This window comes from Vicugna pacos, chromosome 26 (genome assembly GCF_048564905.1).
Source record: "Vicugna pacos chromosome 26, VicPac4, whole genome shotgun sequence".
Classification (NCBI taxonomy): Eukaryota; Metazoa; Chordata; class Mammalia; order Artiodactyla; family Camelidae; genus Vicugna; species Vicugna pacos.
This window is the reverse complement of record NC_133012.1, coordinates 1,936,616-1,950,042: the sequence shown is the minus strand read 5'-3', so window position 1 is coordinate 1,950,042 and position 13,427 is coordinate 1,936,616. Positions and strand designations below refer to the sequence as shown.

Genomic DNA, 13,427 nt, shown 5'->3' with positions numbered 1-13,427 from the left:
TTTTTTTACATACGTTCCCCCATCGCCACAGACCACACCCCAGCTGGTAACTTTGCCCAAGCCCGCGTGCCCACTCCCGGTCTCCCAGCGTTCCCGTCTACTGGGCAGGGTGGCTCTCTGGCCGTGTCCTCCCCCTTGTGTCCAGGAGCTCGTGCTCCTGGTCCTTTATCCCCTCACTCCTTATTTTATCCAGGCACTCACCTCTTCCTGCCTCCATTTATGCATATGCTCATGTGTTCTAGAATCATTCATTAAGCAGTATTTACCTTTCTCACATTACCCGTGACATGCTCACATTAACTTTTATCCATCACCCCCAGCCCCCTGGAAAGAATTATAAAGAGACTTCTAGCCTTGACATTGCTGCTCTGTGTTTTGGCTTCTCTGTGTTGTTGCCGCATTTCTCTTCCTCTGCTCGTGGCCCCTGTACTGGGCCTGCTCCCCCCGCCCCCGCCTGTCCTGATGCCGGGGCCGCCACCCCCGGTGTGCCTTCAGGCTTGCCTGCTTGTGTGTGACCTAAACCCTAGGCTCGGGTTTCTGTCTTCTTTTTAGTATATCCATTCTTTTTATGTCTATAATCACTAACTTTTAAAAGAGTAATTTTCTGTGTAACTTTATACGTGTAAGTTTATAGTCCTCTATTTGTATTAATACAGCTGCGAAAGCAAGTCACTGCCGTGGAACAGCCGGCTTCCATAGGTGTCCTGGTACATACAGACACAGGAGTTGCCTCTCAAATTAACTTCTGCTTCAGGGAACATAAGAGGAGATTTAAAAGTCAATAAATTGTTTTTTTCAGTGACTGTGTGGGAGAATCAACTCTTCTCTAGAAATTAAGTCAGAAAAAAAAATGTGCTCTTAAAATACATTTATTTTTATGGACTTGGTTTTCATATGACTGCGTATTTATAAAGGGCTGCTGTGCTTTGCTATGTTTATAGCTACAACTTTCATTATTTTGTAAACAGTGTGGTGCCCCTGACACACTCTGAGCACATGCAGTACCGGGGAGATGGTGTTGGATGCCAAGCAGAAGGGATAGGCCTTGCTCCTTCCCTTGAGAAGTGTGTGTGTGTGAGTGTGTGTGCGCGCTTTTTACTTTTGACAGTTAACAAAATACAAAGGGAAACTGTGTCATATGTCTTTAGTATTTCTTTCAGGGTGTTGCTTGGTGCTGGGCATTTAATAGACCTGCAGTCGAGAAGTGCCCATGGAACTAACTTGCTCTACATTGAAATAGCTGACTCAAGGAGCCTTTTAACAACTTGCTATAAAATGAGAAAGTGCACCGGATAATGACATCCAGACAAGAAGAGAAAGTCACATCCGTACGTGCGCGGGCATTTGAGGAATGTACGCGAAGGCTGGTGCCTGAGCATCCGTCGTGGCTCTTGGCTGACTTTCTCTGTGGATGAGTAACAGCACAGCAGTGCGGCTGATGGCATTGAGTCTCTCTGAGGAGCCAGGGCGCTGTGTGACTTACAGCCCTACACCTTCCACTCGCACCCAAGTTCACGCACGAGGGGGAGGGGTCGTGGGACCCTCCTGAGAGGCGTGGCTTTGACTGTTAGTTCGACGCTGCAGAGATTTTCCCCTCAAGTGCCTATTTGTCTGCTTGCATGCTCGTGCAATGGAAAACATTTAAGAAATATGAGTTCTGTTATGTGCCTTAATCTTACAGTTTCATTGGGGAAACGAAACTGCTAACATATATACAGCAACTAGCAAAGGACGCAAGACATTTTGTAATTGGTGCAAGTTATGGAATTCACATAACAGGCTTAAGAGTTCAGAAAATGAGAGCTTGTGGGACATGCAGCACTCCCGGGAAGCTCTCTGGGGGAAATGAAATTGGAACGGGCCTCACAGAGAGCTGGGGTTTAGACAGATGCAAAGGGCACCAGTGGCCAGGGGAAGGGGCGTTCTGGGGTCAGGGAGAGCCGGATTTGGCAGGAAGGAGGAGCACGGTGTGCGTGTCGCTGGCACCGAGGATGGGTGGCCTGAGGGCAGGCTGCACGGGTCTGGCAGTCACTGCGAGGATGCGGAGGAGACGCTGGGAAGGCGTCCCAGGGGCCACGGAGATCGATGTGTTTTCCTGACCCTATTCGCAGTTGCTGCCGCTGCTTCTTCTTTCTTGGCTGAAAGGCTTTTGGAAATGAGACTGACACCCGTCTCTATGATTATTTTTAGGTACATTTATTCACATCTGTACTCCCTGTTGTTGGGGTGGGGGTGAAGAGGGCGGAAGCAGAGAGAAGGATTTAACATTAGTCCATTTCATAAAGATTCACTGCATTCTTAGTGTAGATCACTTATTACCCAGCTGAGGGGAAACCTTTTGCAGGCCATCTAGGTAAGAGAAATCTCAGATTATCAACTGCGATCAGTGTCTTTGCTGTGCTAGAAAGAGGACATGTAAGAACACGTACATTTTAAAATTCAGATTTAACTTTTTTATTAGCAGTGTCAGCTCTATAAAGTAGACCCAGCAAAGGGAGGGTGAGTGGTGCTTCTTCAAAAGGACGAACAGGCTGCTCCTTGTCGAATTAGGGAATTTCTAAGGCTCTTCCACGTACATCTTCGTCCCACTGACATATTACTCCCACGTCCTTGTGGGTAGTCAAGTTAAAATTTTTTAAAATATTCTTTGATCTTCCACCCACTGATCTAGTAGACATTTAAGTTCAATACTGCAGCTGGGAGAAAGGGAGGTTGAAATATAATTTATACTGTTGAAAAAAAGGCCTCAAAAATCACAGTCGCTATGTCTGCACTAGTTTAGAAATTGTAACAATAAAGTGGCTTCCGTTTTAGAACGTGCTGTTAGTCATCACGCTTTAAGTTCCGTGGCGTGACTATTTGTGACCTACTTAAAATGCTTGTCCCTGCAGTGGGAACAGTGTGCGTGCCCCCATTGGTTAACTTGTTGGCTTTTTTCAAAACTTTCTTTTAATTGCAACCGTATTTTGAACATCAAGAAGTTAAATAAATGCTGACTAGAATTTTCTATGGACTTGACTTTATCAGGTGAAGATGTGTGGTGAGCCTTTGTCCAGGGAACCGCTCAGTAAGCAGCTCCTTCTCACCCTGTGTTAAGGTGGGACACACCTGCCAAGAGCGGTCATCTGTTTCTGCAGAATGATTCCTGGAGCAGGAGTCACGAAACCCAGGCCCTGTGTTGGCCGAGCCAGTGCGCTGCTCCACGGCCCTGGCCGGGTCACACACGGCTTCACTTCCCTTGTGCGCAGAGTGAGCCGTTGTGTTATCATCCCCTAAGTGTCAATTTTTTTTTAACTTGGAAAGTTTTACGGTCCTAGCTTCGCTACAGAACTTTGGAGGCATATAAAAGGATAAGCGCGGTGGTTCCTGGTCTCGAGGGGATCAGGTGCTTGGTCCTGGTTACTGAGGGCACAGCTGGGTCATCCAGGCGGACTTTGCAGGCATGCATCAAGATGAGTCTAGTATCAGAGAGCATCCTTGCCTCCCCTGACCCCTTTGGAGCCTCTGTTCGAGAATTTTACTCAGAAATAATTAATCCTGAATACGAAGCCATTAAGATTACTTGGAAACATACCAGAAATTGCCTACACCTTGCTTCATTAGCCAGAAGTGAGTGTCCTGGGAGGGTGTCCTGCCGGCCAGCTGGCAATGACATGATTCCCTGGGGCTCGAGGGCTTTGTTCCCAGAGGGACACGGATGGTGGACAAAGGCTTCTTTCCCAAGGAAACCAGTAGAATGTTCATGATGTGGTCTCTCTGTTCACATTGGGTGGTGAGGCTTACCCCTCAGGGTGAGTATTTCTATCCCCATGCTTTCTTTTTAAATAAAGGCTCATTTTGGTTTCCCCAATTCTGAAGAGTGATATAAAATAAAAAAAATAAAAACCTTTCAAGGTTTTAAAACATCACCACTAATAATAAATCACTGCTTTCGAAAGTGACCTCTGACCTTCTTTTCTTTCCTTGAAGACCTGGGTGGTCGTGACGACGTGTGTATTTGTGTGTGTCTGCTCCCTGCGAGGGGCGCTGTCAGCCATCTGCAGAGCCCGGGGGCGGCCGGGCAGGAGGACGGCTTTGTGCCAGAGGCTGGATTTTTCCTTCAGTTCTCCTGGCAGTTTCAATACATACTGCCTCAAGAGTCTTTCCCTTTTCATTTCTTTTTGTGGTCAGTTTGCCCGTGAGATTTTTTTTATATTTCTGTCCCCATCAAGAGCTGCTAACTCCCGCTGCTTTTTGCCAGTTACAGAGAGCTGTAAACACATGTAATTCAGGTAGTCTGAGGATGTGAATATAGATTTTTTTTCTTTTTAAGTTTTACTTCTACATTGCTTGACCTTTACTCAACAAAACTGGTTTTTTGGGTTTTTTTTTTTATGAAATATTTTACTAAACATCTGGAAATTCAGAGGCTCTTAGAGTGCAGTTGTACCCCAGTGCGTGAGCCAGTCAACACCTGCTGGCTCAGGTAGGAGGGTGATGGGAGTGTGCTCGGGTCCTCCGTGCCCAGGGCAACGAGATACGGCTAGGATGTTGAGCCTTCCGGCGTTCTCCGGCACGCCCCTCTACTTGCAGGGACTGTCTGCAGGTTTTCTCTGTACTCATGAGTTCTCTCTGCCGAGGGTGGCAGTGGTCCTTAGTGGCTGCATCACAGTGGACAGTCATGATTGCCTGTAGGTTGCGATTTTATACTTTTGGGAACTGAGGACAAGAAATCTTACGTATCTTTACTTTTCTGTGTTCCGGTGAGAGAAAGATACGCTGTGAACAGAAGAGGGATGATTTATGCTTTTTAATCCTGTGCGTCAGTATATAGTTTACGGTATACAAAACGCTCTCTTAGCTATTGCCTCCTAGAATCTTTGGCAAAACAAGATATAAAATACTGAAGTTTGCTGTACACGTGTATGCTATATTCCTAAAAAGCTATTTGGTTAAAATGAAACTACTTGACCATAACAGAGTAGATGGAGGCAATTTTAGACATGAAAACAAAATATCCCAGAACAAGCAAGTCGGTCGTCCTCAGTCTGGAAGGTGTCCGTAGAGAAGATGTTCCACCTCAGTAAATGATGGCTTCCTTGGCCAGAAGGTGCGCACACGTAGACCAGGCGGTTAGTCTGGATACTGAACAAGGGGTCAGCTAAAAGAATCTTTGGATTCTGTGACTTTTACAGCCTTGCTCAAATGTGATTCCACGGTATGTATTTTATTACAGTTGAGTACAGATAGGAATTTTGTTTTAAAGCAAGCTGACTAGTAGCACATAATAAAGGAGATGCCTTTAAAGATGTCTCCTGCTTCTGCCAATGTCACTTTTGTGACTTGAGAAAGTGCTTTTTCTTGGGAAACGTGGAAAAAGGCAAAGGCCTGGATTTGGTCATTTTCTCAGGCCAGGTGCTCAATTTCAGATTTTTAAATTTTCATAAGGACTTTGTCTTTTGACCAACACTGTGATACAGCCCGGTGAGGGGGAACCTTGGACGTGCTACCTTGAACCCACTCCTTCGACAGTCTCAATGGACCCCACCTGTAGCACTCTTCCCAGGGGCCGTCCAGAGACCCTCTGAGCAGGGCCGAGTGGTCTGAAGCAGGCTCTTGACTAGCGGAAGTCACAGCCACCTAGTCGTCATCCTCTGTCTTCGTCCCTTCCTTCTAGCCTCATTCCCCTGACCCAGAATAACTCTGCCACACTTGGATTCCTTCTTCCTTTGTGCTCCCCGGAGCTCCACGTCGGCTGCCTGACAGGTTTGCAGATGTCTCTGGCAGTTGGGTGGATTCTGAAGTTCTGTGATGTCTGTTTTTGCACATTGTCTAAGGATTTGTGCTAAACTCTGCTCTCCTCACTTGCCTTTTTTTTAAACCTGTTTTTCCCACTTTAGTTTAATTTTTTTTTGCATCCAACCCCTGTACTTTTAAATTCATTATATCGTTAAATTAGAAAATTTCTCTGACTTACTTGCTGCTTTCTTCTGCCATCATTTCCTGTTTTCCTCTTACCATCATATTTTATCTCCTAAGGCTTTTAGGATTTTTCCTTCAGACTGAGTGGCATTCCAGGTCCTGAAAGAGCTTGTGCCCAAGAACACAGCTGAGGCGTGAATCCATGCTTGTGGCCATGTCTTTCTATTAGTATTTTTTTCTGATTACAAAATTTTATTAAATACTTGTTATAGAAGATCTTTAAAGTATTAGAAATGCTTTCAGGGTTCCTATACCCCAGAGATAATGAATATTTATGAATGTTTCCTTCTAGTCCTTGTCTGTCTGTGAAGCTAAATGATTTAACCTCTTTTGTAATCCCTGCTTCCTATAAAAACAAACAAACAAACAAACAAACCCCCACATCCAAAAGAATGCTGAAGCTAAAGATCTTCTTTTATAATTCCTCTGAGGGACAAGGGAATGTGAGCATGGGAAACAGGTAAGCACTGCTCTGTGATTCCACAGAAATGGCCCTGGAGGAAGGGATGAAACAAGAAGCGAGGGGACATGCAGACTGTGCCCTGCGCTGTGGCCCTGTGAGGTGTTCTTTCAGGACACAGAAGTGGGAGTGCGTGGGAGCAGCGGCTGTCCCCGGAGGCAGCCCCAGCCAGCTCACCGTGGAAGGCGCAGGAGGGTCCCCGGCTCCAGCTGTGAGACGAATCCCCCTTCTGCCAAATACACTTAAACAAAGTATATTAAACCCTGGCACAAAAGTGCGAGGAGGTGCACAGGCCTGTGAGTCCCCGAGGCAGGGCTCCCTGCGTGCCCTCTTGGAGGCCGGCTGCCACACACCCTTCTGAGCTGCCTTTGCCAGTTAGTCCAGCCCGGTGGAACATTTTTTTGGTGTTCCTTTTACTTACCAGGTCTCACCTCAGCTAATTTAGGGTATGTAGGGGAGCTGGAGCAGGTGAACGTTTATGAAATGGAAAGAGAAGGGTTGGTTCAGATTTAACTTATGCATGAAAAAAATCATCGACAGACTGCATGGAAAGAAAACAAAGCAAAGGAAATACTGGTTTTTTTTTTTTAAATCTTTCTGACTCATAATGGTAGGAATTCCATTTAAAGGCAGTACTGTGGCTGCTTTGAAGAAAAAGGTAAAAGAAATTATATAAATGCTGAATACATAAATATTTAAAGTAGATAATGTCTCAAATGTATTTAATACTGACTCCTTTTCTGCAATTTCGCTTCATGTTTTCTTTTAAAATTGGAGTAAAGTATGTTTGACTCGAAAGCTCAAAACATTATTATTGTAAAGAGCAAAGCAAATTAGACTGTATAGACCACCGTTCTGAGGTGCAACCTCAAACCTGTAGTAGGTGCTCTGGGCAAAAGCATGGTGGTCACGAAACTAGGTACTATAGACTTACGGAAAGTTCCCCTTTCTTCCATTCTGAAACTTTTTTTTTTAATAACTTTTAAATGGTAGCTGTAGATATGAAATTAACTGCTTTTACTAATGAAACATTTTTTTCCAGTTTTATTTTTGTAGAATTATTACAGTTCGACTGCACATACACATTATATTGCATGTAAATACATATAAACAATATACTGCATATTGTTTTAGTTTTCATGTACGTACTAATTATTGTTTCTAAGAACAGATTAGATCTTTAGCTTTTTAAACTTACATAGTTATCAAAGGAATAAAGCCAACTACAAAATAAGAAACAACAGAATGCGGTAATCCAGTCATAAAGGACAGTCAGATGTGCTTACACATATTTAAGAAATCAAATTATAATTAGTTCATTTGTGTCCTTATTATTATTATTTAGATTCTTCATATAAATGATGTCATATCGCATTTTTCTTTCTCTTTCCGGCCCACTTCACTTTGAATGACAGTGTTCGGGTCCATCCACATTGCTGCAAATGGCATTATTTTATTCTGAAACATTAAAAAAATTTTAAATGGCTCCTTACACAATGTCGATCTGCTGTAAATGGACTGTTAGAGTGAAATGTTTACCCTCTGAAAAATAGTAGGGAGAAACATGATTTCCTTTGGTGATTTGTTTATTCTTATTTCCTCTTGTTGTTTTGGTTTTGAATTGTCTGTTGGAGAAGAGAACAAACTTCCTGGATCCTGGGACTCCTTTAAGAATGGCTAATTTCAGTGCTGCTGGGTAACTTTCACTTTCTTGTCTACTAGCAGTATTTTTTCCCCCCATCTGAAGAACCTCAGGTTTTCTAAGTCCAGAGGTCTGAATTGTTTTTATAGAAGAAGGTGCTTTCTTGACCAGCCTCATCTGTTTGGGGTCTGGCGGGAGATGTACGCCTAGGGGTGGGGCCGCTGTCTCTGGGCCCCACCTCGATCCCGGAGGAGATGGAGGTGGCTGTGCTGACACACTGTGCCCGACGGGTAGAAACTGAGAGATGGCACCTTGTAGGCCTTTTTTTAGTTTATAAAGCTCTCATTCTACGCAAGATCAAACTAGCCATTTTGAAACTGTGTATATGTTTTTAAGTTACTGACTTAAACCAGATGGAGCATAGTTGATATAACTGAAAAGGCCTGTTACAAAGATTAATCTGATCATGCTGTTCCCCTGTTTAAAACCCTTCATCCTATAACTTCCCTGCACACTTAGAAAAATGCACTTAGACTCCTTATCAGGGCCTGCAAGGCTTGTGAGGTCCGGCTCCGACACCCCTTCCCCGCCCCGCCTCCTCTCTGGCCAGTTTTCCCCTCACTGCCACCCGGCATGCTGTGCGGCTGTGTGAACACACCCAGCTCCTTCTGCTCTTGGCCCTTTTATGGTTGCACAACCTGGAACTTTCTCCTTTCGTTGGCTCCTCCCTGTCAGTCAGGGGCCTGCCCTAGGGTACCCCACCCCCCCGTCTCTCCGTGTCCCCGCCTTGGTGCTCTTCACAGTCCGGGATGATGAGTGTTCTTGCTCTTTCACTGATTGGCTGCCTCCTTCGCTAAAATCCACGTTCCTTCGGGGTAGGTGTGTTATATTTTTACGCAGCACTATTTACTGCACATAGCAGGGACCCAGTAGGTATTTGTCGAATGAACTTGTATGCCAGCTCCAGTTTTGGGGTAGCCGCCTAGAGAAATGAGGTAGGAACTGAAGACTGCGTGGGGTTCCATGGAAGAGCAGGGTTGTTAGTAAGTGGTGTTTGTCCTGTGTTTGCCACGGCTGCCGTGGGTTATAACAGCTGAGGCAACACCTTGATGCCTGTGTTCAGAAACGCTTCCAGATGATTTTCCTTTTTAAAAAAATTCTGTTGTATTCAGCACATGAGACTAAGACCAGCCTCTAGCAATAAGTTACCTTTTAAAATTACTGTCAATTAACAAACCAAGTAATTTAGAATTTGTGGAGCGCTTGCTTTTTTCTTGAACAATCTGAATTAGGCTAATTCAAAGAATAGCAAATTACTGTGTTAGAATTTGTAGATGGACAATACACAAACTCATACATGAATATATTTATAAAGTAAATGTCCTAAAATCGGGTTTTTTAGATCTGCTTAATCTAGACCAGTGCTTTTCAGGTGGCAGGTTAATATCCATTATTAATGTCCCATTAAGTTAATCTGATGTTTTGTGGCCAGCATTTCTTTTACTGAGGTGGAATAGAAAAGGATGTCGTCCACACAAAACGGGGTAAATGCTACTTCCTGAAACTTTGGTTTCAGATACATATGTATGTGTCATACGTCCTGGGTCATGATGAAACTTACTTCTTACTGAAGATTGGAGTAAAGATCTGAAAAACATGAAGTGACACCGGTATGACCTACAACTCACCAGTGATGGTTCTACCCAGAACTGCTGCTAAGGTCAAAAGTTAGGAAGAAATTTGTCTAGGGAGAGGCCTAACTTCTTGATTTTTTAAAACCCTGAGCCTGGAGCCAACACCTGAGCGTTGCTCGCACAGCGGCAAGTGAGGAGAGCACAGTGGGCTCACCCGTATTCCACCTGCAGAGGAAACACCCACTTACGGACAAAGTCTGAACACGACCAAGTAAGCCCAGTGCATCTGAAGAAGATTCGCCTTGACAGATACATGTGTTATGTCTTTTTAAACATCTTAGAATCTATCTGTCATGTGCTACTCAGGAGCCACTATTTTGTGTCTTCCTGCAATGAAGGACATAACTCGTATGAGGGTGACATTAGCACACATACATTTGGTTTATCTAGAGCAAATACAAATGATCAGCCACCCTTTGTTGATAATCAGTGTGATTCTGTTTTGTCCTGTGTAAGAGGCTCCTTGCTACATGGTAGGTTTTAAGTCGTGGTCTTCACATAGGGGCTAGTTAAAATAGGTTACCTACGTATGTGTTTAACATTTCTAGCAAGGAAATGTATGTAAGATTTATAGAATGAAACTTGCTCTTCCATTGAAATTATTTATACCAACTCAAAATATGTATCATTTCCTCTGACCAAATAAACCTTTTTAGTTACAGTATTTAAGGCAAAATGTACTTTTATGAAATGGCGGGACTTTAAATCTGTAAGGACCGTAGTGTTCATACCTGTGTGCAGATGGGTAAACTGAGGCCTGTTTTGAGCTTCGCTGGAACCTTCATCACTCTCTCCTTCAGGCCTTTCACTGCAGTTCTGAGGAACTACCATTATAATTATTTTCCCATTGCCTTAAGTGGAAAGGAGGAAGAAAGGGTAAGTCTGACGATTAAAGTGAGCTCCATAAAACTGTAAATTAGATGTGATTCCTTGGTCTTCCCCCTACCTCCCCGCTCCTACATGCTAGGTGAGGCTGGGCACCTTTGCCAAGACTGTAAATAAATATTCTTTAATTGTCATTATAACAGCAAGGTTGTTTGTTACCTGGACCAAGAGCACAGGAGGGGAATGTCGGTGGCAAAGCCCCCCTCTGTCCTTTGTTGTCCTTGGAATAGGAGCTCTAGTCCGAAACCTTCACACCTTGCTGGACCAGGTGGAAACCGCGGTCTCTGTCCCTGCCCTCCGCAGGAGGTGGGCCGGTCTCTGACCACGTTTATTCAAGCCTCTTTGGGGCTGTTACTTCCCATCCAAACTTTGCAGTCTCACACTGTAAATGCCAGTTTATTAACTTAAATACATTTTTGATCTGAGACTGTTTTATCAGCACACTCCTTCCCAGGAGGTAAAACTACTGAGAAACCACGTAATACTCAGGCTTGTCCCAGGACATCCGGACAGAGGGGGTGAGATGAATTGAATGTCTCATGACATCAAGCTGCCCCAGGGAGAAGCAGCCGTTTCCCCAGGGCTGACTTTGCCACTGGACCACAACCCTCAGGGTTCCCGAGCTGCTAGCAGATGGCCAATCAGGCCAAAAATATATCCAAGCCATTAGCTAAGGCTTCTCCCTCCGGGCTGTGCTTGCAGGGCCGCTGCCAGTGCTCCCGCCTGGGGCTCTCCGGCTGTTCTTCCTTGGCTGACAAATAGCTGACAGCATTTCTGGAGATACTGTAACGTATTCAGTCAAGTTAAAGTGCATCCTTGTGCCTTGCTGAGCTCCCATTTCTTTTTTTGAACTACCACGTGATTATGTCATCATAGCCATGATAGAAAACTTAGGCAATCACAGAGAAGCCAAATAAGAGAAAAAAGGTTCCCCATAGTGACATCTTACAGAACAGCATTGCATTGTGTGTTTATTACGTTACTGGATATTGTGCAGGTTGTGTTTGTTACCTAGCTTTGCTGACAAACAGCCCCAGATCTCAGCGACTTACATCAGGTGTTTGTTTCGCGCTCCTGTTACGCTTTGGAGGCTGTGGGATGGATAAGGCCAAGTGCCTCCAGTGCCTTCTCCCGTGGAGCCTCAGCCCGAGGTATGGTCCTTCCGCGGACACGCGCGTTCTTGTGGTAGGAGGGGCAGCAGGAGAGGCCTGCGCCCCAGCGCGCACGGCGCCCTGAACGCTCCCGATGGAATGTGCGCATTCACTCCTATTCTGTTCCCAGAGCTGGGGACAGGGCTGTGGCCACCATCAGGGGAGAGGGCACGGGGGCTTCCTTGGAAACCCTGGGAGTCGGTTGCATAGTAGGTATTTTTGTGAAAAAAAAGAATACAATTTGTGATAGCTTGGTCCCAAATACTCCCTTTCTACACACACACACAGCCCTTGCGTGTGCTGTATACCGCAGCAGCCGCACCCCACCTCCCTGTGCGGGACTACTTCCTTCGCTGCGCAGGCGGCGCTCACGCATCCTCGCCGGAGGAGCGCGCGCTGCCTTCGGCGGGGCTTCTCCGGTGTGGCTGTGCGTGGACACGGGCTTCGTGGTTGCCGTCTGCTGTCGTCCGTTCGTGTATTAAAACATCTTCACATGCCGGTATGTATTTCAACAGAATTATAGTGCTTGCCCTGCACCTCATTATATATGCACTAAATTATTTAACTAGTCGTCCATTAGTAGATAATTATTTTTATTGTCTTTAGTTTTCGCTATTTTAAACAACTCTTTAAACCAACCTTTTTTTTTCATTTCCTCAGTTATTTCCTTAGGAAGTACTGAGTCAAAGGATAATGAATATTTGTAGTGCTTTTTATTTGCATTACAAAATTGTCCTTCATAAAGGCTACTCTGTACTATTTCTGGACCAGTTTGATAGTTGAAAATAGTATCTCTTCTCTCTTCTTTTTAGTTTTAGTTAATTTCGTTATGTTTATTGAATATTAGTGTTTCCTCATTTTTGAATTGCCTGTTAATTACTTTTTTCCACTTTTTAAAATTGGGATTTTTATCTTTTTTCTAATTAATGTCTAAAATTTGTATTTTAAAGATTTTTTTACCCTCGTCGGTCATATATGCTGCTTATATATATTTTTCCAGCTTCCCTTTTAACTTTGCTATTCTTAAAATTTTCATTTTTTTCACATTTTTTATTATAGTTATTTTACAATGTTGTGTCAAATTCCAATGTAGAGCACAATTTTCCAGTTATACATGAACATACATATATTCATTGTCACATTCTTTTTCACTGTGAGCTACCACAGATCTTGTATATATTTCCCTGTGCTATACAGTATAATCTTGTTCATCTTTAAAAATCCATTTTAAAATCTCAAGCAGGACCAAGTATTGTGAGTAGTATGTCGTGGGAAAGGAGAAGGGGGTAGAATGGAGACAGTGGAGGCACCAGGGCTGGGTGGGAGGGCTCTCGGTAGCTGTGGCACTAAGATGGAAACTCAGAGAAAGAGCAGGTATCATTCAGAATAAAGCAAATGGTCTTTATTTCAGTGGCAGTAAAGTTAGTGTTTGAAGAGCAGACAGAAATGTGTCTGTTTTCAGCTGGGAAGCAGCCTTTTGGTACATTATGCTTTGCTTTGGTTTCTGCTTTTTCATCTTTTTGGCATCTCTGTTGGCGATCTTATCTGCCAGGAAGTTCCTTTTTGAAGAGTCAGCTGCTTTCTGAAATCATTGCCACAATTTTAAGAACAGACCAGTGATGCTGCAGATTTTT

The 13,427-nt window shown here is 44.1% G+C and overlaps 1 protein-coding gene across 15 annotated transcripts in view; it reads left to right on the top strand.

Annotated features, from left to right (window-relative positions):
* Positions 1-13,427, top strand: part of PSD3 (pleckstrin and Sec7 domain containing 3) — a 398,292-nt gene that overhangs the window by 219,231 nt on the left and 165,634 nt on the right. Inside the window, exons 9-10 of one of the 15 annotated variants that reach the window (XM_072950171.1) lie at positions 8,059-8,117; positions 9,640-9,709. The exons of 12 other annotated variants lie outside the window; for them this stretch is intronic. In XM_072950171.1, the coding sequence (XP_072806272.1) occupies positions 8,059-8,117; positions 9,640-9,694 (114 nt within the window). In that variant the 3' untranslated portion in view covers positions 9,695-9,709. Of the gene's footprint in view, positions 1-1,148; positions 1,887-8,058; positions 8,118-9,639; positions 9,710-13,427 lie in introns of those variants that run through there. 2 more of the 15 variants (XM_072950173.1, XM_072950172.1) reach the window with 2 other exon arrangements.